Source organism: Hypanus sabinus, chromosome 7, assembly GCF_030144855.1.
Source record: "Hypanus sabinus isolate sHypSab1 chromosome 7, sHypSab1.hap1, whole genome shotgun sequence".
Classification (NCBI taxonomy): domain Eukaryota; kingdom Metazoa; phylum Chordata; class Chondrichthyes; order Myliobatiformes; family Dasyatidae; genus Hypanus; species Hypanus sabinus.
In genome coordinates this window covers 147315036-147341745 of record NC_082712.1, presented here as the reverse complement: position 1 = coordinate 147341745, position 26710 = coordinate 147315036, and the positions used below count along the sequence as shown (strand labels likewise).

General features: G+C 39.3%; 1 protein-coding gene across 1 annotated transcript in view; it reads right to left on the bottom strand.

The window, feature by feature from the left end:
* The window catches only part of LOC132397309 (serine/threonine-protein kinase BRSK2), a 967719-nt gene that overhangs the window by 159866 nt on the left and 781143 nt on the right, over positions 1–26710 (bottom strand). The window contains exon 7 of the mRNA XM_059975930.1: positions 1224–1292. Within this exon, the coding sequence (XP_059831913.1) occupies positions 1224–1292 (69 nt within the window). The remainder of the gene's footprint in view (positions 1–1223; positions 1293–26710) is intronic.

Genomic DNA, 26710 nt, shown 5'->3' with positions numbered 1-26710 from the left:
GCTGGGTGGGAAAGGTCAGGGCCGGAGAAGAAGGAATCTATTAGGAGTGGATCATAGGAGGAAAGGAAGGATGAGTGGACCCAGGGGAGGTAATAGGAAGTGAGAAGAGGCAAGAGGACAGAGTAGGGAATGGTGTTGCAAGGCTAAATCTATATTCATATTAGATTGGAGGCTACCCAGACAGAGGCTTCATCTTGGCACAAGAGGAGGTCATGGACCAACATGTCAGAACGGGAATGGGAATTAAAACTCAATTTCAAACCCTGTCATGTGAAGAGATTACCAGGTGAGCGGAATTAAAAAAAAATCAAGGATGTCCTCAAAACATCCTCAAACAATATTCAACATCATACTGGCTCCCATGATTCATGGACACGTTCTCTGTTAGTGTAAGAGCCTCAAGTTTGTGGGCCAGCAGCATACAGCCCAGGATAAAACAGTGGAACAGGCCACCTATCTACCCATCCTGTCAGGTATCTCCTGTCCTGTAGAAGAGTCAGCAGGTTCTATACTGGCCTGATCCGTCACCTCAGCACCAAGTATAACTCAATGGACTAAGTTATACTGCGTAAGTGTTCCCTGTGAATTCTCACTGCAAGTGATATATTGTATCTTAACAGAACTTCAAAAATATATTAAATGCTTTCACTGAATTAAGTACAATTATAAATGGAATTTCTACTTTTATAAAAATTTCTTTCACTCATCAGAAATTGAATCTTTGCAGCTAAACACCAATTCAGTTGTCTTTGTAATAGGCGCATGGTGTGTTGAGTGTAAAAACTACTGGTCAAGTGGTTCCTCTGGAAATATTTTGTGAAGGCCCCAGCACTTGATTGAATTCCAGCTTAAGCAGCACACCTAAAAAGCACAGCATCATCTCACTTTAATTGCTGAAGATACCTGATAGATTACCCAGAGCCAAATAGATCCATCAACATCTCTATGTGTGCAGACAATCTGATATGGAGACAACTGATAATGTTGTCAAATTGAACCCTCTGGGTACTGTACTCACCGCTGTTTTGCTGCACAGCAGCACATCTTCACAACAGAATAACTTGAAAAAATGAACTGCATAAAATCACCATTAATTCCAGGAGAAGAAATGGAAGAAAGTGGTTGAAAGTACATTAAACCAACACATAAAAATATAATTTTCTTTTGTGCATTGAAAGATCTTTCAACATTTTCCGGACAAAGTAAAAATTTTAAAGACTTACCACCAAGAGCGCAAAAAGGATGACACCACAGCTCCAGACATCTGCTTTTCGACCATCATATTTTTCTCCCTAAATTGAACACATCTTTCAATTAGTGATTTTGTTCAGAGCTACTCAACAATCAAAAACGAGAAACTCTGTTACAAATCCACATTGATGACTGTTTAATTTTCAGCATCATTATCATCTAGTTCATCGATCTGTCTTTCTGTGCAAAGTACCGGAGCTCCAGCTTAAGGTACATGGGATCCATGCTGAATTAGCTGTTTAGATTCAGAACTGGCTTACCCATAGAAGCAGTGGGATGAAGCGACCTATTCTAGCTGGAGGTCTGTGCTGGTGGAGTTCTGCAGTGATCTGTACTGGGACCTATGCTGTTTGTTATACATATATGAAAATGTAGATAAGTAGTTTGCAGATGATACAAAGATTGGTGGAGCTGTGGATAGTGTAGATGACTGGCAAAGAACATGGCAGAATATAGATGAGTTGCAGATTTGGGCAGAGAAATGGTAGATGGAGCTTAACTGGCTAAATATGACGTGTTGCACCTTGGTAGGCCAAAGGAAAGAGACAGTATACTGTTAAGGCCAAGACCCTTAGCAGTGATGAGGAGCGATGGATCTTACAGTCCAAGTTCATAGCTCCTTGAAGGTAGCTACACAGGATGATAGGGTGGTTAAAAAGGCGTATGGCCTGCTTACCTTTATTAGGCAAGGCACTGAGTTTAAAAGTCAGGAAGTTATGTTTCAGCTTTATAGAACACTAGTTAGGCAGCATCTGGAGTACTGCACACAGTTCTGGTCCCCTCATTATCGAAGATGTCGAGTCTTTGGAGAGGACGCAGAAGAAATTTACCAGAATTCTACCTGGATTACAGGACATGAGCTGTAATGAGAATTTGGGCTGTATTCTCTACAGAGTCAAAGGCTGAGGGGAGATCTAATTGAGGTTTGTAAGATTATGAGAGGCATAGCTGGGGTAGACAAACAGTCGCTCTTTCCCAGGGTTGAAAAGTATAATACAAGGGGGCATGCAGTTAAGGTGGGGGGGGGGGGACATTTCAAAGGAAATGTGAGGGGCAACATTTTTTATACAAAGAGTGTTGGTGCCTGGAATGTACTTTCTGGGGTGGTGATAGAGGTAGATACATTATGGACTTTTAAGAGATGGTTTGATAGGCACATGAATGTGAGAAAAGAGGAAGGATATGGATACTGTGTAGGCAGAAGAGATTAGTTTAGTTGGCCATCTGATTATAGATTTAATTGGTTTGGTGCAACATTGTGGGCCATTGTCTTGTTCCTATTCTGTACTGGCCTATGGTCTATGTTCCATGTCTAACCTTCAATGGCAAGGTCACCAAAAGGAAGGTTTCAGTGACTCATAGTTGCCCTTTGCTACAGAACAGAGATGTACCTGAAAGACCATTCTGGAATGTTTGGATGCTGTCAGAGTTACACGCATGGATGTAAAAATAAGTCTCCTTGAATCTTGACAATTTTAATCTAACTTCCAGGCAGCTGTAGAACACCCACATGATAGGAGCCAGCTGCACTTACACTGATTCAAGTAACCCAAAAACATTTTTTATTCTGAATTCACTATGAAATTCAATTGCTTTATTTGTGTATTTATCTGTGAATATTCAGCAAAAGAGATAGTGAGAGGAATCATTTGTTGAAGCCAAGATATTGATGTTAACTACTTTGTAGCTATCAAAATTGCATTTGAACATCTGCTGATATTTATGTTATTACGAATATAAAACCCTGATGTACTTTGAGTTTGAGGAGATTCTCCAGAATTTTTCTGGAGTGTCTCTGAGAGAGATGCTTCAGAATATCTGCTTGTCATGCTGAATCAAAACCTTTCACATCTGCAACTGCAATCTCTATAGGGTTCATTCACCATCGAAACATCATCCAAAACTGGACACAAATATTCCAGTAATGGCGACATTGATGCTACATAAAGATTCATCAGGACATCTTTGTTATTGTACTCTAAACTATAAACAGTATGGAGACCTAGATCCCAGATGTTTTTTTTAAATGACTTACTCAAACTGTCACTTTTAACAAACTGTGCACATATGCTCTCAGATCTCTTTTCTTGAGCACTATTTAGAATTGTGCTTTTGCATTTAAATTGCCACTGCATTCTCGCAATCAAAACGCAATGTTTTGTTTTTTCCAGCATTACATTTCATCTGCCACATATCCAACCATACCATTAGTCTGTCTATATCTCCAAGAAATTTATTACCATCCTCCACACTGTTTAATGCATTACCAATTTTTGTAACATCTGGAAATTTGTAAGTTGTGGGCAGGTTAGGCCTTTATAGTTATGTGGCCCTGAAAGGGATTTGCCAGTTTTTTTTTTCATCACCATAATCCCTTGTCTTCAACCTAGATTAGGAATTATGCAGAAATGAAGGAACTTGGCTAATTGTGACCATAAACTACTTAAAAATAAACTAGAGCACAGGCACAAGAAACAATTAACAAGATGGTTCCATACAAAAAAGGAACTTTGCCCCATTTAGACAGAACTGTAATCAGTTTTATAAATCAAACAGCAGTAAAGATATATTGACCCTAAAAGGAGTATAAAATAGATTGATAGGAATTAAGACAGTACTTAAAAGGCAAATTACGTTAATTTAGTTTGTACTCACTTGAATTTGGAAGGCTGAGTGTTGATTTAACTGATGTGCTTAAAATTATAGACATTCAAACAATTAGATAGAAAGGAAGTTATGATAAGCCTTTTAAAGAGTGAAACTGGGAAATATATCCTCCATATATAAGTAACTGGAAATCTGGAAGATTCTTCCCAGAAAAGCTGTGGATTTCGTGGTACAGAGCACTGGAGAGATGTAGTAAATGAGAGTAAGGTGATGATCAGCTTCATAGGATTCATGGTGATCCAGTGGATATATGGGAGACAGCCTCTAACTTGGCTGGTGGCTCCTGTATATCTTCAAAACTATGCAGATCCAATGAACAAGTATATTTATAGTGACGATGATAGATGAGCTGCCAAAAATTCACTATGATATGACTCACCTAGTGCTACTTTTTCAATTATATGCCAAAACATTTCTTGCACCATTCTTGTTCAATATAAAGCAGGTACAGTGGTCTAGTGCTTTCATTAATAAACTAGATAGCCAGTGACTGACAGTTCAGATCCCAGCATGCCAAGTTGTGATATTTAATTCATTACAACTAATGATTTATCGGTTGGCACGCACACAAAAAAGCAGCAGGCAAGATTCTGGGCTGTCATAAAAACCTGCCTGATACATTAATGCCATTCTGTGAAATGGGCTACCATCCTATCCTTATCCAGCTTCCATGTGGGTCTAGTCCAACTGGAGATGAGAAATAACATTATATTCCCTGTTTTGAGTGAAAACCTAACACTGTAATACCTCATAATCATGGAAGACCTAAGCACTGTTGGCTTTTCATGGTAGGCTGGGCCAGACAGTGAAGGCCTGGTCTGTCTGGAGTGATACAAGGCAATCTGGCTAATTAGATCCCAAACTGGCTTGATGACATGTGCCAGAAGGCAGCAGTGGAAGTATATTTTTAAGACTGCGATTCCAATGACCAGTGACCAGTATTGGAACCTTTGCCGTTTGTGATATATAATAATAACTTGGATATGTATGTAAAAAGTATGAATATTACATTTGGGGATGACACAAAAATTGGTGGAATTGTGAACAGCGAGGCAGGTTGGCTAAGGCAGCGACAGACAGCGGGATTTAGTCAGGTGGAGCAATGGAAAATAGAAAATAATCCAAACTAGTGTGTGATGATGCATTTTGGGAAGGCAGATCAGGGTAGGCCAAATACAATAAATTGTTGGGCTTGGAAGAATGCTGGAAAATGGAGAGAGCTAGTGGTTGAAGTCTATAGTTCTGTGGCGATAAACTGTATCTGTAATCCTGAAGTCTTTATGAATTTGTAACTTTTGTAAAAGACAGTGTGTGTGTGTGTGTGTGTGTTTTATGACAGGAAGTTGTGTATTTTTTTATGATAGGGGATGTTTTGACAACAGTGGTAAGCAGACACAGCTTCTGAACAACAGATGTCAGAACAAGATAACGGAGGAATGTTATGGAATAAAGCAACCTAATTACTGTTCTCTGTAAAAAGTATAAAAGTGCTTTGTTTGAGATACAAGATCGAACCTGTTCTCCAACATAACCTCTGGGGGTAGTTTCCCTTGCAAGTGAATAACAGATGTGCTATAATGTGATCCACTCTGAATTTGTTGTAGTCTTTTTCTGTACATTAGCTGACTGGTCCTTGAAAGTAGAAGCACAGATCAATAGGACAGTGAAGAAGACATCAATATGATAGATAACTAAAATCTTTTTCCAATGGCAGTGGTATTAGAAAAGAGGCATAGGCTTTAGGTTGAGGGGAAGAAAGTTTAAAGTGGATCTAAGGGTTAAAATTTTTTTTAGACAGAGTCTGGTTGGCATCTGAATCCTGCTGCCTGAGGGGCTGCTGGAGTCAGATACATTACTATGTTGAGGAGGCATTTAGACAGATATTTAAATGGGCAAGGATTAGAAGGATACAGTCCCAATGTGGGACAATGGGATTAGTGTAAGTGAACAAAAATGTTAGCATAAATAAGGTAAGTTAAAGTGCCTGTTTCTGTACAACTCTAATCACCCTTAGCTCCTCTTTCCTGTTCCTTTAGCCTTCTTAATTTAAATTAGTAGCTTCAAAATACAGTCATCACTTTGGTTAAAAGGCCGTACCTAATGGGATCTCATCCTTTACTATTATATATTTTTTTTATTATCTCTAAGGTGAAAATAGGTACTTACAATTTTGAATACTTGCTGTACTACTGTTCTTTCTAAAATGTTGCTTCATTGTATAAAGTCTTTGTTACTTAATGATACTTAAAATGACATAAAATTGCCTGTACTACTTATTTTTGCGGAACTGTAGAGTTTTACTAAATTCCAGTAAAGATCTGGCATGAATTGGGGCAGATTTTCCTCAGCCATGCAGGGAATCACATCCATAATTGCTGGCAGTTATTGCCTTTCCTGTATGTTGGCACTCTATTTAAAGTTCATGCCTAATCTCAGTTGCCAACCTATTAGCTCACTGCAGTCTGATCCTGAGCGCTTGCACTGTGGGGCTGAGCTGTCTGTAATGTTCCAGCCCTCACCTTCTAAACTACACTGCTCAAAGACTCCTTGCAGTGCTGGCCTGAGCTGGCATCCCTACAAGTGCTATGAGATCTAGAAGGCAGTCCAACAATGTTCAAATATGTTGAATGATGTGAATGTTAATTCAGTGGATTATTGCTTAAACTTTAGAGATAATCTTTCATATATTCCACCAGGATAATGACACAGAATGGCATAGAACATGGATGCCGGAAATTGAAAATTTGCAATGATGCAATCAGGAATGTTACAGGGAAGTAATCTGGAAAGTTTAATCCATAGAATATGAGCTCAGAGCCACATCATTGGCACATAATTTGGCTTTTAGGAAAAGTGTTTAAAAACTTTGTTTACTATAAAATATTATAAGTGGGCTGGGATATTGGTAATTTCATTCCACACTGAGATGGGAGACTTCCAAAGAGGTTTACCAAACCATTTAGCTATCAGCAAGAGTACACAGGATAGGGGAATAAAGGTTGGTCTTGCAGGTGACATAACCATCTTGAAATCCCATGCAAACCGCTCTGAAGGAGGGCCCTCATACGTGTTTGCTGGATAAATATAACTTCTTGTTTCATGTGACTTCTCGGTGAGTGTCAACCAAGATCATAAAATGTTATACTGACATCCTTTCATATATATATATACCTACTTCTACTGAAGCAAACAAGGTATTGAGTAAATCCATGAACAGGATAGAATACATTAATCACAGACCACTTAACTACTCCCCAGCCTTCTTTTCAAAAAGAAAATGAATGAGAACTTAAATATTCCCTTGTAATGGAATATCTATTCCTGGTTGCAATATTTCCCCATTTAGTTTACAGAAGATATAAATGCATAGCGATGCATCAATGTCTGTGGGTTATGAGGGAGATAAAGCAGTCACACCTTATTCTTTAGACTGTGATTATTTGATGTGATGATCCCAGACAGACAGACATGCCTTCAGCTTTGCCAGCCTGTCTAATGAGCAACATCTTTTCACTGCTTCTTTAATGTGAATGCAACTCCATTACTTGCTTGCAATTAAATAAATCAGGTTGTTAGAATCATTCATGACTGTTGGGCTATAGGCTGGAAGCATGGAGCTCTTACAATGCTTAAAAGAGGTGCTTAGTTTGAGCCCTTAGTCTGGAAGTGCTCAAAGCCCTTTGAAGAAATCTCACTGGCTCTCATTCTGCTTTGGAGCACATATTCAACAGCAAAACTTAAGTAAGGCTGTTGTTTATTGATTACAGTTTGGCATTTATTACCACTATCCCCTCGATATCAATCATCAAGCTTCTATACCTGGGCCTCTGTACCTTCCTCTGCATCTGGATCCTTGACTTTCTCATCAGGAGACCACAGTCAGTGCAGATTAGTAATAACATCTCCTCCTCATTGACAATCAACACAGAGGATGCATGCTTAGCCTACTGCTCTCCTCTGTTTACACTCATGACTGTGTGGTTAACCACAGGTCAAATGCCATTTAAAAATTTGCAGAAAACACTACTGTTGGTAAGATCTCAGATAACAACAAGAAGGTATACAGGAGTGAGACAGAGGTTGACCGGTGACACAAGAACAACTTCAGCATGTCCAAGGAATTGATTTTGGATTTCAGGAAGGGGAAGTCAAGAAAACATACACCAGTCCTCTTTGATGGATCAGTGGCAAAAAAAGAAAACAGCTTCAAGTTCCTGGGTGTCAGCATCTCAGAAGATCTGTGCTGGCTCAACACATTGATGCAATGATGAAGAAGGTACACCAGCAGTTCTCCTTCGTTAGAGGTTTGAGTAGTTCCAGAAATACAGTGGAGAGGATTCCTACTGGTTGCACCTGATATGGACACTTTAGTGCATGGAATCACAAGAGACTACAGAGGATTGCACACTCAGCCAGCTCCATCATGGACACAATCATCTCCATCATCAACGATATCTTCAAGATGTGATACCTCAAGAATATGGCATTCACCATTAAAAAGCTTCATCTGGGACATGCCCTCTTCTCAATATCACCATCAGGGAGGAAGTACAGGAGCCTGAAGGCCCACACATAATGATTTATAAACAGCTTCTTAACCTCTGCTATCAGATTTTGAATGTTCTGTTAACCCATAAACTCTGCCTTTTTTGTTTGAACTATTCATAGTTATTTTAGGTCTTTGCACTGTGCAGTGTAGGCCATGGAGTTAGTCTCGATAGACCATGGATTTGTGCCATATTTATTCCAAGCTTTACCAATTTTTATTCCTAAATCTTTTTTTGATAATATTGATTCAAAAATTTCCTCATTTGTGTGGCAAAATAAAAATCCTAGGTTAAGCAAAAAGCAATTACAAAAGTCTAAAAAAGATGGTGGTCTAGCTTTACCTAACTTTAGATTTTATTATTGGGCGAATAATATTCGTAACCTAATGTACTGGAAATTAGATTTGGATTCACCTGTGTGCCCACAGTGGGTAAATTTGGAATGTAGTGAGGTAAAGGGATATTCTATTTTTTCCGTTCTTGGTTCTTTTCTTCCTATTGATTTAGCCAAATTCAATAAACAGATATCTAACCCTGTTGTCAAACATACACTACGAATTTGGTTTCAATTTCGCAAATTCTTTAATCTGAAAAACTTTGCTCTGGACAGCCCTATTTTATGTAATTTTTTTTTTAAACCTTCACTGACAGATCAAGCTTTTAGCATATGGAAAAGGAAAGGTATAAAATGTTTTCGTGATCTTTTTTTTGAAGGTACTCTGATGTCTTTTGATCAACTTTCCAACAAATTTGAATTACCTAAATCTAATTTTTTTAGATACTTACAAATTAGAAATTTCTTACATAAAATTCTTCCATCTTTTCCTAATTCAACTCCATCGGATTTTTCAGATTTGATTTTTACTTTTAATCCTTGTCAGAAGGGATTAGTAGCTTTTATTCATAACATGATTATGAAGATACAGCCAGAAATATCGGATAGAATTAAACAAGAATGGGAAAAAGAACTTCGATGTAATATATCAACAGATAAATGGGAAAAAATTTTACAAATGGTTAATTCCTCTTCTATTTGTGCTAAACATGCTTTAATACAATTTAAAATTGTACATAGAGCTTATATGTCTAAAGATAAGCTTGCCCGATTTTACTCGCATATCAACCCTCAATGTGACAGATGTCACTTAGAAGTGGCTTCATTGACCCACATGTTTTGGGCATGTCCCACTTTACATAACTATTGGAAGGACATCTTTGATGTCATTTCCTCAGTATGGAATATCGATTTACAACCCCATTTTATTACTGCAATTTTCGGTATACCAAATGAAGATGGCAATCAGCTTTCCCCTTCAATCAGACGAATGATTGCCTTTGTAACATTAATTGCCAGAAGGTCTATATTACAAAACTGGAAAGAAGTAAACCCTCCTACTACATCTCAGTGGTTCTCCCAAACTATTTCCTATCTGAGTTTGGAAAAAATTAGAAGCACTATCTTTGATTCTTCAATTAAATTTGAAGAAACCTGGAGACCATTTATTCGACACTTTCATATGAATTAATTTGGCCTATTTCAGATCCTTTTCTCTACTTATCCTTGTTCAGGTATGGAGTTCCGGAGTTCTTTTCTTGACACCTTCATATATTTTATAAAGTGTTATTATTGCCCATGTTAGTTTAGTTTAGTATTTTTTTCAATATATATTTTCTCATATATATTTTCAATTTTTTTTTCTTTTTTGATGATTATTTTTGTTTTTTTTCATATATATTTATATAGACTTGATTGATTTATGTAACTTTTGTTGATTGATGTTTAATAGGATATTATTATCCTATTACTAATGTAATTTCAAGTTTATTGAATTTGTAATCTATTCATTATCATGTGTTGTTTTTTTTATATGAAATTTAATAAAAAGATTGAAAAAGAAAGGATTTGTGCCTTGGAAAGTTTCCAGGGCGCAAGCCTGGGCAGGGTTTTTTTTAATGTAAGACTGGCAGTTGCCCAAGCTGCAAGTTTCCTCTCTCCACGCCACCGATGTTATCCAAGGGAAGGGCATTAGGACCCATACAGCTTGGCACCGGTGTCATCGCAGAGCAATGTGTGGTTAAGTGCCTTGGTCATGGACACACATGCAGCCTCAGCCAAGGCTCGAACTAGCGACCTTCAGATCACTAGACGAACGCCTTAACCACTTGGCCATGCAGCAACCCCTTTGCACTGTATTATAGCTGCAAACAAACAAGTTTCATGTCATATAAGGGTCTTTTAAGAGACACCTGGACAGGTATATGGAACTCAGAAAAATAAAGGGCAATGGGTAACCCTAGGTAATTTCTCAGGTAAGGCCATGTTTGGCACAGCATTGTGGGCCAAAGGGCCTGTATTGTGCTGTAGGTTTTCTATGTTTCCAAGTAAGACAGAGATAATAAATCTGATTCTGAAATGCAACATCCACATTAACTCTTGGGAATCTCTGGCCCATACTGTATACAGTGAGAAAGGACCATCCAGTGTGGCAATGAGAAACTGGAAGCTATGCATTGTAAAATATTGGAGACCCATCTAAACCCATCTACTCATCAAAGAATGCCTCAGTTACACACTAAAATTAAACTTGGGATAGAACTATAGAATTTACTTGGTTCTAGCTTAGGAAAAAAAGCCACAGAGAAAGAGATTGAACTTTTGAAGTACAAAGGGCATCTTCTCCTGGCCCAGGTTACATCTTGTTGAAAATTCCCAAGAGATTTTTATAATGAGGTCTGATTGTATCAAACTAGTGAAAGCATATCAAAACAATCTTCACATAACTGTATATTCAAGTGTGACTTAGATGTTGATGAGAGCCTGATTCTGAAGATAATCCACATGTTCCCAGCTATTTATTATCAAACAAAGTTGCACAGATGAAGTGCTGGATACAGCAAAGTTCAAAACAGATGCTCTAAAGATATGCTGAATCAGAAGATTTTTGTGCCCTCTGTAGCTTTTTACTAATTCCAGTTTCATGAGTGACACACCAGAGCTGTTGTGTCTGCGCACAACTACATATTGACTAAATAAAAGCTTGCACACGGGAGATGGCGTTAACTGCTGTATTCACATTGCATTGAGAGAAAGAGAATGGTGTGTATGGTCAGACAACAGATCAATACATGGTACTAAGTGGGGGGGGGGGGGTCGTTGCTCTAAAAGAAATATATCCACACATTATACTTCCTCCTCCTTTAGATTAATACAACATAAAACTGTACATGTACAAATCATTTAATTTCCTTTCATAAATCCATATTCCAAATAAACCTGTTTTTCACAATAACAGTCCATAAATAACTTCACAATTCTAAAGGTTCAGTGTTTTGGGTGGCGCTCTGTTTCTTTCAGGATAGTCTCTCTGGACATGTGAATTGGCTTCAGTTTGGTAGGTGTCTTATCTAAGTTAACATTCTTCCCTTCCCATATCACGTTGCTATCAATGACTTGATCAACATTAAGAGGTAAGTCTGGTGACTGTAATGTGTCCATCTTGTTGGATGCAGTCGACTCAGGTGTGTTCTTCGGTTGAGCATCCAGTATCTGGTCCACATGACGTCTCCATGTCTGATCTCCAACATCTACTGTGTACATCAATGGTCCAGTTCATGTAGCTACCCTAGCGGGCTTCCACTTGTCTTCTCAGTGATCACACACTAGGACTTCCTGTCCAATCTTGAAGCTCCTTCCTGGTTCATTTGGCAACTAGCTGAACTGTTTATTCTGCACTTCCCTCTACAGATCTGGTTTCAGGAGGTCTCTGCGAGATCTCGGTTTTCTGTTCATGAACAACATTGATTTGTCATCGCATGAACAGAGTTCTGATACACAAAAAGGAAATTGTCCACCTTGTGCTGTAGAGAAATGTCCTCCTTGTCCATCGCTTTAATGGATCTCTTGAGGGTTTAAATAAACCCTTTAGCTAACCCATTTAGTGCAGGGTGGTGAGGAGCTGACTTGAAATGTCTGATGCCATTTTTCTTCATGAACAGTCAAACACGATTTGTTCTGGTAAGTCGCTTCTGACAAAGAAAGTCAGTGTGGAAACAGTCTTTGCTGAGGTGGTTAACTTCATTGGCATAACCTCGGGCCACTTTAAATGAGCATCCACAGCAATCAGAAACATGGAGTCCATGAATGACCCAGCAAAGTCAATATGTGCCCTTTGCCATGGTGAAGATGGCCACTCACATGGGTGTAATGCTGCCCGTGGGGGTGCATGTTGAACTTGTTGGCATCTTTCGGCTAAGTCTATGATCTGTTTATCTATTCCCTTCTCAAACACCTTTAGATTAGCATTAAGCAGCTGTGACAGCCTTTGGTTAGTGCTACCATTTGGGCCGCAGTTACCTGTTGATGTCACACTGAGAGCCTTGATTGAGTGCCGACCTAGCTGGATTTTTCTCCACCATTCACATCCAAAAAGTGCTGACCCTTCACTTTGCCTACATAAATCTCTAACTGCTGTGTTTGGCCTCCTTATGTCACATTTGCCTTCAGTTTGCCTTTGGGAGATACTTTTTCACCTGTGTAGGTCTTTAACATCTCAGAGGTCTTCTCCAATGGTATCCTAGGAAATAATCTGTTGGAGTCAACCTCTGGAATTATGGGCAAAGCTGATCCTGTATCGGGCTCCATTTACAGTTTGACACCAGACACATCTATTGTGATCCAGATGATTTTGTGATCTGCTTCAGATATACCGTGCAGTTCTAGGCATGACAGTTCACCTTTGTCAGACTCTATGTTGTCTGATTCTGTTTAACATTTGGTAACTTTTTGCATTTGCTTAGTTTTGTGTTTGAGTCTTTTCACTGGGTTGTGCTTTTTCTCTGCCTCGCACAGTCTCTCTGTGTGACCTTCTCTGTGACACTCTCTGCCGACTTTTTCATTGAACCAATTCATTTGCATCACGGGAGGATTTGTCACATCAATAACATCTTTGGCTTTTTGTGCCATTCAAGAACATTTTGTGCATTTCACATTCTAACCTCCTTTTCTATAGTTCTGCTGCATCCTTTGCTGCAGCCTCTAACGATATTGCACTGGTTAAGGCCTGTTGTAAGGTTGGGTCTCTTTTAGACAGTTTCCTCTTTTGAGTGTTTTAACATACAAACCTGTCCCTTAATGCATCAGAAAGTGTATATCTAAAGTCACAGTACTGTGAAGGTTTGCACAGTTTTGCAAAGTATTCTTTTGACTGGCTCCATTTGTAAAATCTAAATCACTCAGGTATTAACAACGGTTTAAGGCTCAAGTGACTTAGTAAAATTGTAAAGACTTGGTTGAATGTCTTGCTTGCTGGCTTCTCAGGAGTTATTAAGATTGAGTAAGAGACTGTACGTTCTTGGGCTTATTAAGCTAAGAAGGGTAGGGGCTTCTTTTGCTCCTCCACGTTGTTCACATAACGATACAGTACAACCCTGTCCAAATATGACTCCCAGCCTTCACTGGCACTATAAAATTCATCAACTTTCCCAAATGAAGCCACCGCCGTGTTATTTTCACTTTAAATCCCACGTCTTTTACTGTTACTATGCAGCTTTGTTAGCGTCCCTGATAGCCTTCACTCCACTGTTTAACACTCGCAGCTTTGTCCTGTAACCATGCTGTAAGAGTCAGTGCAGTTCATGATATTTTCTGACAATCAGGTTCGTACTCATCGGCAATTTGTTGCATCTGCACACAACTACACACATTTAACAAAAGCATGCATGCAGGAGATGGCTTTAACTGGTGAATTCAGTTTGCAATGCGAGGGAGCGAGAGAGAGAGAGAGAGAGAGAGAGAACAATGCACAGGCATAGACAACAGCACATGCACAGACATAGATCCATACATAGTGCTAACAGGGGAGTGGAGTGGGGTTGGTCATTGCTCCACGAGAAATAGATCCATACATTACAAGAGCCAACATTGGTTAATACAGGCTGAGTTGAAGAAGTCACCCATGACAGAATCGTGAGGATACATTTGTAGTAAAAAGAAGCAATTTCATCTAAAACTGCACTTGGGATTGGGTGCTTAAATCTGGTGCAACAGGAAATGAGTTCAAACAGATATGAGTACCAGTTTGGGTTATCACTTCTGCATTCCAACACTTAGTTATGGCTGGGCATTGCTTAAGACACAAATCTACCTGCTCTATTGAGATACAATCATACTAAGGCAAGTTTGAATCTGTCTGAAACTTCTCAAAAGTCTCACTAATTTAGGGATCTGCAAAAGACTAAAAAGTAATGAAGATACAGAGAACCATTATGTTCACATTAAAAAAAAGAATAGCATGTCAGAAGTTGAAAACTTTATTAGCTTCCATAACAGTGAATCTCAGGCATCAACCAAATGAGGAAGCTGAATCTTAGATTACATCAGCAAAGCAATCTGCCAACAACACACTGTGTAACAAAGTCTTATGTATACATCTGGAATTTGCTGGAGTAGGCCAATGTCTTGTTGTATGCAAATTTCCTACATTTCCTCAAAATCTTGTGGCCTGCAAGTTGCTGTAAGTGCATTTTGATGGCAACACAGCAGGGGCCAATTCAGAGTGGTGAACTACACAGCAAGCATGCATCTCCACGAGTGTTAAGAATCACAAGAGAAACTGAAGAAAGAACAAGAAGCTAGTTAATTTGGATTGCGCAAGCTCAATATCAAATCTGGCAAAGATATTAGGAATAAAGAAAAGGAATTGTGTTCAGGAAGAAGAAGGAATAACTGAAAGGAAAAGTTAAAAAAAGCTGTAAATTTAAAAAGCCAAAATACCCATGGACTATGCCTGTTTTGCATATCACGTGGTGCACAGGGGCGTGTGAAGTTCATTGGCAGCCATAGGCATCCATTAGTCTTAAGAGACCATGGATTTGCACCTTGGAAAGTTTCCAGGCCTGGCCAGGGTTGTATGGGAGACCAGCAGTTGCCCATGTTGTAAGCCACCTCTCTGCATGCCACTGACATTGTTCAAGGGAAGGGAAAGGGCCAATACAGCTTGACACCAGTGTCGCAGAGCAATGTGTGGTTAAGTGCCTTGCTCAACGACACAACATGCTGTCTTAGCTGAGGCTCAAACTAGTGACCTTCAGATCACTAGACCACTTGGCCACGCGCCACACAACCATAGCAAGGTAGCCATAGGAAGGTGGGAAACTAACAAGGAACAGACAGTACAACTATATGGGTCACTTTCAAAATGACAATCAATAATTAGTCAGGTACTATTAGATTTGAATGAAGGGACTGAATGCTTGGCAGCAAAATTTGTTATGTTTTGTAACTCGAAAACATAAAATTAATTAAAAAGAAAATATAGAGCCAGAAATAACATACCTTAGTTTTGTTTTTACTTTAATCGAGAAGCATACACATGACATGGTCGTGTCATGATATATGCAATATACACACGCACACATAGAACTGTGCATATGTCTATATATCTCAGTGCCTAAGACTTCTGCACAGTAATGTATTTGCCAATGTGAGGCAGAGAGCAAGCTTCTAAATCTGGCGGGGGCAAACCATCCTGGGAAAGGTGAGGGTGGAGTGCCACGGGAAGGGTGTAGGACAGGTGGTACAGAAGGAGTACTCGGGTCGGGGGGGGGGGGCACAGAATTACAGAATGTCTTTCTCGTGCTTCCCACTTCCTCTCCATTCCCTTAACCTTTTCCCAACCATGATCCTCCTACTCCAATTTAAAATTGCCCCATTCAGACCTAAAGATTTAATTGCTGAGGATGATTCCTTACTCTTGTGGGGGGGGGGGGTAATGTCCTTCCTGACAATAGAGGGGGAGGGGCCCCTCTGCTTGGCAAGTGTGAATCGTGGCTATGAAACAATACCATGTTCTAGGGCCTTCTCCGATGTGGTTGTAGTAGTTGACTTTAGGACAGCAAGTAATGGTTCTGACAGCTCTGGACACTTTTCTACTGGGTATCCTGAAGAGTGCATTACAAGCTTCATTGGATGATGTGAATCATAATGTGTAAGTACAGCATCTGACCTCCCCATTTTCTTTATCTTGTGAAAAGCCACCGCACATTGCTCTCTCCATTGCCATTTCTTCACGATCTGTAGTAATGAGCTCAAGGACCAGGTTTAACAAGAACCCGAATTGACAAATCCTAAAAAGGTCTACAAATGTGACACATTTTTGGTCCTGGGGCATCCACCACTGCTTGAATTTTCTCAGCACACTTGGGTAAATCTTGTGTGTCAATGGTGTGGCCACATTAAGTGATACTTGGCTTAAAGAATTCACATTTGTCATGTTGTGCTCTGAGCCCATAAACTTTTAATATTTTTAATGCTATCTTGACATTTTGGAGATGTTCCTTGTCATCCTCACCAGTAACAATGATTAATCCAAGTAACACTGAGTGCATGGGCAGCCTTGCAGAACCTGGTCCACAGCTAACTGCAAGAGTGCAGATGCAGATGCTACTCCAAAAATAAACCTGGTATAATGATAAACCCTTTGTGAGTGTTTATGGTGAGAAACACTTTGGACTCTTCTTCCATCTACATTGTTAGGAAGTCTTCTAAGTCCACTTTGCTGAAGTGTTTAGCTCCAGAAAGGGTTGCAAAGATATCCTTTATCCTGGGGAGAGGGTATTGATTTACTTACTGTATTGGGATAATAATGACCTTAACATCACCACAGATCCTGACAGACCTTTTCTTCTTGACTACCAATGTTGTCTATGGTCTCCATTCAACCTTGGAAAGAAGTCCTTCTGACTCCATGCAATCTAGCTCACTAGTTACTTTATCACAGATGGTATAAGAAACCGGAGGGGCTTTAAAAAAACTTGGGTGTGGCATTTTCATTTAACACTATTTTACCCTTAATATGTTTGCATTTTGCAATATCATCCTTAAACACTGCTGTGGCATCTTCCAGTACCTTTCTTAATTCACTTTCAGTTGACTCTTTTGCAGGGGATGTGGCATGGAAATGTTGGATAGATCTCCAATTAAGTTGTAGTTGTCATAGCCACTCACATCTCCACAGTGTTGGTCCTCCTGCTTTTACCACATACAAGCCCAGTCTGGCTTATTCATTGTTGTATTTTACTGTTATGAATGTTACTCCCACAGGAATGATCTTGTCTCCAGTATAAGTTCTTAGCTAGATGTCTGCAGCTTCAGTTTAAGACCTTTAGGCTATTCAAGCTCATTTTGTGGTATGACTGAAACAGCTGAGCCAGTGCCCAATTCCACTTTAATTTATTAACTGTATGCTTGTGGTGAAGCCATATTGCTTGTCTGTTGTTGGTTTTCACAATGTTAATCTCAAGGCGCCTTATTTCTCTGTCACTCTCATCATTATCAGATTTTTTATCAACAACATGTCTATTAGTACTCTTCTTGAAACTGCAACTTGACTTTTTAATCTTTTTCTCTTCCCCGTGAAGTCCATTATTTTTGACTGCCCAACATGTTCTTTGTATGTGTCCTACTTTGTTGCATTTTGGTTAGCATTTAAACCTGCATTTGTCTGGTGTATGCAAGCCCCTGTCACAACAGTAACACGATTTATCAGGCCAGGCTGGTTTCTGCTTAGACACTACAATTTTGTTCACACTCACTATCATTCCTGACTACAACTCAATTGCACCTCTTTCTGCTGTTTCCATTGATATATCTATTTCAGCTGCTTATTTAAATGTCAGTTGTGCTTCAGTTAGGATCCATTTTTGAAAGCTTTTTTGAAATATTCAAAAACTAAATGATCTCGCAGTCCATTAAGTCCTACACTGAACTGACAATATCTTGCCAGTCACTTCAATTCAGCCATGTATGCTGAAATGGACTTTCCTTCCTTTTGATTCCACTTGTTAAACTTAAAGTGTCCTGTATTCAACAATGGTTTTGAATCCAATTGTTCCGGCATTACTTTCATGATATCAGCAAAGCTCATTTCAGCTGATTTGGTTTCAGGAGGCAAACCTCTAAGCAAATTGTATACTTTCCCACCCAATGCACTCAGCAAAACTACCAGTTGGTTTTCATTTGCTTCAAAATACTACTTTGCTCCACTCAGTATACAATATCCAGTTAACTGTTGTGCGATCAAATGCATCAATCTTGGAGCTGTGCTTATCCATACTGTCCTAAAAGCAAGCACAGCAGGGGGCTAAGCACACAGTCTTGTGGTGCACCTATGCCGATGGAGATAATGGAAGTGACGTCCTTGCCAATCCAAACTGAATGGGGTTGTCGAGTGAGAAAATCCAGGACGCAATTGCACCAGGAGTTATTGAGGCCAAGGTCTTGGACCTTATTGATTAGTTTTGAGGGAGATGATGGTATTGAATGCCAAGGTGTAGTCAATAAAGAGTATCATAATCTATGTATCTTTGATGTTCAGGTGTTCCAGAGTTGAGTGACGAGGTAGCTAATTTCATTGAAACATTTAAGACTCTGTGGGGTATTGGCTGAGAAGGTATTTCCCCTCATGGTAATAGGTAGAACTATGGGGTATAGATTCAGAATAAGTAATTGCCCATTTAAGGAAAATAGAGGGAGGAATTTCACCTCTGAGAGGCTATAAATTTTTATAATTTTCTACCAAGGGAGCTGTGAAAGTAGAGATTCTGGATATATTCAAGATGGAGATTGACAACAATAAAGTAGGGAATGAGCACAGTAAAGTGATACTGAGGCAAAAATGAATTATAACCATGATATTTTTGCATAGCAGTGCCAGCAGGGTCAAATAGCCTGCACTTGCTCCTGCTTCTTAAGTCCATATGTGAAAACCCTCACCTTTCTTTATCAAGCAAATATTGAAATATTTGAATGTACTGAAGTTGTGATTCATTTAACCTCTACCAAAAATATTCAAGTGAAAAATTTGCATCTTGCTTAATCTAGCTTAAAATATAGATCAACTGGCCATCAAAGGCAGATTTAAAAAAAACCTCAGGAAAAAAGGAAACTATCTTGCTATTATTCATAGTAGTAAGTAGAGCTTATACAAGCAAAAGCTAGGTTTGAAATGGAAATTCCAACAAGAAATGTATAATAAAATCCAAACTTTAAATTTCCTCTTTGGTTGCAAAAAAAATTGCCAATATACACCATATTCCTTTTCAGACTTGATTTTCTATAAAATTTAAATGTGGAATGAGGATGAATATTCTGGGACCAAGGAAAACTAAAACTACAGCAGCATATTTCTTCATTAGGGCATAAAATTCAAAATTTAACTTATTAAATAACCAAGAACTACATCACTCACAACTGCCTTGAAACTTATCGCCTGGATGGGAGCATTAAGCAGGCTATTTATTCTTTCAGCACACTGTGCTCTGCTTCTGATGATGAACTGCTATGCACGAATATTCAGAACTTGCATTCAGAGGTGAACAGCATTTCAGTATTTAAGGTGAGTTTTGCTGATCCCTTCAAGAGGATGAAAGGAACTTAAAATACTCTGAGGATTTTTTCTGAACATTCAATGAATTGCAACAGAATGAACAGTAATTGCCTCCATCCTGTCTATTATATACTCTTCTCAGTCTTGAGACTCATCCAACCCAAAACAAAGTTGTTGTAGAACATATTTTAGAATCAGGCACATTGGCAGTTTTAAGGAGGGTCAGACAAAAGACCTGAGGGAAAATCATAAGTGGTGAAGAAGGGCTGGTGTACCACGGTCATAGATGTTCCTCACTTACACTGAACATTCTGCAGTCCTTTTGTGGTGGCATGTTTGTTTCCAGTTTATAAATGCTGGTGGTACTCAGACTCTTAACTTTATCCTGCCCCACCTGGACATTTAATAATGATCACAGTAGCACATGGGATGATGACAAGGAGCCAACATATGTAACATATTGGTAGCAAGACAAAGCAAATTTTCTTTGTTCAGACCTTTAAGGAAGGACATTAAAGGGTTGGATTGATGTTGATCAGGTCAACTGTCCAGATGCAGTTTGGTTGTGTCCATCCACCCACCAGAGAGACTGAATGAGGCAGTGAATGGCATTATTTGCTAAGGTCCTGCCCAATACTCAGCCATTAATACCTCAGAGGTATTTAAAAGCTATTCAAATAGATCTAAATAATTTTAAAATGTAAAATGTACTCAAATGACCTTGGGAGATGGAGCGAAGTTAAGATAGCACTAAACGGCGACTCCTTTGCTTGCATCTTCAGGAACAGTTCTATTTCCATCTTTGATATCTTCATTTTTCCCTTTCAGGGTTCTTTCGAAGATCCTGACCTGGAGTTACATGCCGACTTCAGTTCCTTGCAGGAATGGGACCCGTTCTTGGGGTTTCAGGACTGGCCATTGTTCGGCCTGAGAGTCCAGCCTAAGATCTCGGGGCTCCAGAGGCAGATGGATCGAGGGTCGGCGTCATGGCAGGAGACCCGTGTGTCATCAGGGGAGTTGGGATATCTGCTGTGGGCCCAAAGACCCAGGATCTTTGAGATCTTCAGGCACAGAGCTTGAAAAAAGCAATGCAACGGACTTCTAACATCGTAACCCAGCAAGTTGTTTGTTATGTCTCCCTGCTCGCTGGGGAAAAGCAGAGACACCTTCTTTTCCCTTATTAGGGAGAGAGAGAACCAGCGGTATGTTGTATACGGGATGAAACGCAAAGTCTTTGGGGTAACTGCAAGTCTGTGTCTTTGCTATTGCTTTGTTCACGCTGTGTACTTGGTGGTAATACCAATGCTTGCTTTTTTTTGCCGGTGGTGGGGAGTGGGGAGATTGTTGCTCGCTACCGCTTACACGCGGGAGGGAGGGGAGCTGTGGAGGGACCTTGGGGTTCTTGTGTTTACCTGTCATTCATTCTTTGGGGCACTTCTCTGTTTTTGTGGATGTTTGCAAAGTAAAAGCATTTCAGGATGTATATTGCATACATTTCTCTGACATTAAACTGGGCCTTTGAAGAATAAAATAAACACAAAATCCTTGCAAAACACTGACAATAATTTAAGTAAAATAAGTAATTCTCCTGCATGTGCTTTCTCTCACAAGACTGAGGCCCCTTCATATTAATGGGATTGCCAGAGATTGCCATTTTTATACCATTCCTCACTGTGATTCAGCCGAGGGCCAGGTGTGAAGCGCATCCGGCCTCTGCAAAGAGGAAGTCATTGCTCTGCCATGAGACTCAGTGTGGTGGTGGAGCTGACCAGAAATATTGGTACCTAGCTCATTTTGGACTTACAGCCCCAGAACTCACCTCACCTCACGTTAATAATTCACTCTCCTTCCCTAAAAATATAAAAAGCTGGTCTTGTTCAATTGGACTTGAAGCTATTCAGTAAATGATCCATGCAGCAAGAATTTTTAGACAATATTAAGTGGAAAGTAACATTCCCTTTGTACATGTCAGGCAATCAACAACACAGGCCTAACCACGTAGCACTAATATTTAATGGCATGATGATCACAGAGTTACCCTCCATGGTCACCCTTGACAGAAACACAGTATAACCCATTATTTAAATATTGATGCTTCAACATAAACTCAAGCAACTTTGTTCCTGGCAAACCTTTCAAATTCCTGCCCCCCCCCACCCCCACCATCTTCAGTATGTGGCTGATGGCTGTCATCAGGACTTGGCACAATGTCTCTATGCTCTAGATGTTGTCTGGATAGAGACATTTTTACTTGAATTAAAAACTTCAGTTATTGTTGTGAATGAGGAGGGGAGTCTTCAGTTACAAAATAACAATGATCAACTGCAGAGATGGGCAGAAAAATGGCAGATAGAATTTAAGCCTGAAAAATGTGATGCGATTCACATTGGAAATATTAATAAAGTTACCACAATGAACAATACAACCCTACAAAATTGATAGGGCTGTTAAGAATATGTATGGTGAGTTGGCCTTCATTAGTTGAGAGATTCAGTTCAAGAACCATGAGGTAATGTTGCAGCTCTCTAAACCCTTGGTTAAACCACACTTGGGGTATTGGAGTGAGGTTTCTAAAAATAGAGGAGAGCGCCCTCTTCTTTGTGGTGGCATGCTGGGGAGGCAGCATTAAGAAGAGGGACGCCTCACGTCTTAATAAGCTGGTAAGGAAGGCGGGCTCTGTAGTGGGCACAGAACTGGAGAGTATGACATCGGTGGCAGTGCGGAGGGCGCTGAGTAGGCTACGGTCAATCATGGAAAACCCTGAACATCCTCTGCACAGCGCCATCCAGAGACAGAGAAGCAGCTTCAGCGGCAGGTTGCTGTCAATGCAATGCTCCTCAGACAGGATAAAGAGATCATTACTCCCCAGCGCCATTCGGCTCTACAATTCAACCACCAGGGACAAGACATGTTAAAGTGTCGGGGTTAGGACTGAGCTTAAGTTACCACTCAATGCACTTTAGTAAACTATTTAAGAACTCTTTAAAAGCTATTTATTAATGCTTTTTGGGAGGGTGATTTTAGATTGATATCATATTTATACTGAGTTAAATATTGTATGTAATTAGTTTTGCTACAATAAGTGTATGGGACACTGGAAAAATGCTGAATTTCCCCTTGGGGATGAATAAAGTATCTCTCTATCTATCTATCATAGGTCAAGGATATGAGAATTAAGGAGAAATTGAAAAAGATTTCTCCACCCTGCAGTGGTTGAAGTCAGATATGCACTGCTACAGGATCTGCTGGAGGTAGGCACTATCATTTCTTTTAAATATTGAAATAAGTAGTTAGAATGCCATGGCACAGAAGGCTGAGGCTGAATGCAGGTTTGAAGGGAACTTTTCCACACTGTATGACTCTGTCACCCCATCACAGAAAACGAGGCAATCCAGATGAGCAGCAGATTCTCCCTATTGAGACAAACAGAAGTTTATTTGGACCCAAATGAAAACAAGTAGCAGCTTTGCTGGCAATGGCTGTATTGTGACATTTTTCTTTGGTTAGAGTAATAGAGGTTGCCATTTCAACTTGGGTAAAGGTCTCTATTTTGTATGAGGCTGTTCAACTATATATAAAAGCCCTCCACAATACTACTTGAAAATAAGCAGCAATATTTGTCTGATGCTTTGCCTATTATCCTTCCCCCAGCCAAGACCACCAGATCCATCAGAAAGAGGCTTTGGGGGCCTAGCTGTAATGTTTGTCTGATTAACAAATAAATACAACACCTTGAAAGTACTTATTTGGCTGAAATATTTTGGGAAATGTAAAGAAAAGCATGGCACATCTATATTAATATCTTTGCTGTTACTTTTGGAATGAATTTTCTGGAATAATTTGGTCTTCTGCAATATAGGGAGTAATCTTGAATTCCATTATTTTCTAATACTGGATGCCATTATTTGATATATAGTCCTGATATTTTGGACTGAGGCTTGTATTCAAGGAAATCATTTTAGAAAACGTCTGTTATGTGCAATGGAATGAAGCATATTCTATAAACAGAGCTGATGATACTAATTATCTGCTTTCTTTTTATGAATGTATTTTGTTGACAGAACACAGAAGGTACTCTGCTCCGTAATCAAATCAGACTTCAATCTACATTCCTTTGATGTTATTCAGATATGCACATGCAGCCACACATTTTCCTTTTTTTAATAAGCCTAATCCTATTGTCGTGTATCAGGCTTCTTCTTCTAATCGGAATTATCTGGGTCATGATATCCCCCAGGGTCATTACCAATGAAGTTTTGGAATCTGCCTCTTCTCTATTTATCTTCTTTGATCATTCATTGCATTAGCTTCTTCTATTGCTCCCCTCCTTTTTACTCATTTGCTTCTTTCTGCTCAGTCATCCCCAGTGCTGGTTGCACAGAAATTTCCTCCAACTAAATATAGGGAAGATTCATAAAATCTTTACAGCATTGTAGAAGGCTGTTTAGCCACATGAGTTTGTGATGAGTCTAAGCAACCTGTTCAGTCTTACTCCTTTCCGTGTAACCCTGCAAGCTATTGTTCCTCAGATGCCCTCTGAAAGCCTTAAGTGACTATTTCCACCACCTTCAGTTCTAAATGCTAACCACTCCCTGTACACTTTTTCCTCACTTTCCCCACATCTTTTTCTCATCATCTTCTTCCATATCGTCACCTGTTCCTTGAACCACCTGCTTTTGAGAATATTTTCTCTCGTTTTACTTCTTCTAAAGCCAGTTATTTTGTAAATCTCTGTCAAATCTCCTCTCAATCTTCTCTGCTACAACAGGGACATCCCCCCCCCCCCATCCATTCTCTAAATAAAACTTGCAGCTGAGATCATTCATTATGGAATCAATTCATTAAATCCATTCCATATCTCCTCAAAGAGTTTTATAATCTTCTCAAAGAGTGATAATCTGATTTGAATTCAATAACCCAGTTATGGCTTAACTGGTATGTTATAAATAGTCACCTTATCCTTCATGCTTTTGTACTTGATGCCTTTACTTACAAATCAAAGGGTCCCATATGCATTGGTAACTCTTCTCCCAATACACTTTTAAGAACTTAAATGCTTAAATCTAGGTCTCACTGACCCTGTGCACCCTCTAAACCAGTTTTTAGTTTATGTTTCTCCTTATCCTTCCAGCCAAAGTGAACTATTTCATGATTGCCTGTATTAAATTTCATCTGCCACTCAACAATTCAAGATGCCAGCCTCTCTGCATTTTCTTGCAGTCTACCACTAATGTCTTCACTGTTTATCATACTTCCAAACTTGATGTCAACAACATGTTTTAAAATGTAATCCTGCGCATTGAACTCATTGGAAGAGATCCTTAAAGTACACTGCCCACCTCCTTCCAGAACAAAATCCTTTACAACGTTTATTTTCTTTTTTTTTTCCAGTTTCTTTTTGCCCACGCCACCATTTGCTCCACTATTCTACAGTCCTCAATTTTTCAAACTAGTCTTTTATGGAGTACTTGGTCAAATGCCTTCTGGAAATCCACTTGGTAACATCTAACATATGCTGTTTGCTAATAGCTCAGCAAAATAAATTCATTTGGATTATCTGAATCCCTTTTGTTTTTGACAGATTCCTGTGACTCCACTTTATTAACTCAAACTTCTCAAGCAACCTCTTAATCTTTCCTTGATTGGAAAGACCATGGAGAGTTTTTCAATTTACACATCCATTTCCTTCAGAACTTAGAACATAACTATTTGAATTATGATTCACCTTTCTAATACTTCTCTACACTCTCACCCTGTGAGACATATATAAATTTTGATGGAAATCCCAACTGGATTTGGCAGTTATCTCCTGCTTGTTTTGGACTTCATCAGATAAGCTATGATATACAGAAGTACAAGATGATTTGGAGGTTAGAGACTGGTGCAAATGGTTTCTCATTCTGCCACTACACTCCCCACCATGCCCTGAGTACTGGTTTACTCAGCAGTGGGGTCAAATCCTTAAAAACTCAGCAATGGACTGTTGAAATAGGAACCTAGAACCCACTGATTTTGATGGGGACATTTCTCCCACAGGAAAAGTGAAGGTAGGTGTTTCATTCATTTATTTTTATGTTTTTGGCATTTGCCATCATTTTAAGGAATTTTTTTTGTAATTTTTTTTACTGTTGAAATCTATTCAACATATAGTAAACTTATTTGTGACTTTCCGAGATCAAAAGCAAAATGTCAAGTAGCAAGCAAACACAAGTGCCTACAGTGCTCAAAGTCAAGGTTACTGTCACTCTCAAAAATCTTTGCCACCGATCCACAGAAGGATGTCTCTGCTGATAAATGATGTACATGACACATTGCTCACTGATGATTTTGAGTCATTGTGAATTTATATTCACATCTGGATGAGACATTTGGCTGCACTGCAGTGCTCTCATAAGTGAAGGAATTTGTGAAGGGCCCTACACCCTGTTAACTTCCACCATAAGTGCACTTTGCATAAGGAAGCATTATTCTTCTGCTTCTCTAGGAAGTCTTCCCTTCTATCACTGTTACATATACTCATTCCATGCCAATGCCCCCCCCCCCCCAGTAGCCACAAATTTTCTGACTATACTGTCTGAGCCTTTAAGAGCTACTTCCCAAGGTCAAGAAACCATCAATGATGTACAAGATTTTGCCCTCTAACACACAACTTTGCCTGAAACAGAGTAGCATACAAAAACTGTACTAGCACTGTTGATTCAAATTTGTGATCTTTAAAGAGCTTTTTGAAAACAGTGTAAGGGAGATTATTAATGCTCGTTTTTAAACTAGAAAATTGCACTATGAATTTCTACACCAGTGAGAAATTATCTCAAAAGAAGTGCAAAGTGCACATTAACTGACAGCAGATTTGATTTCCTA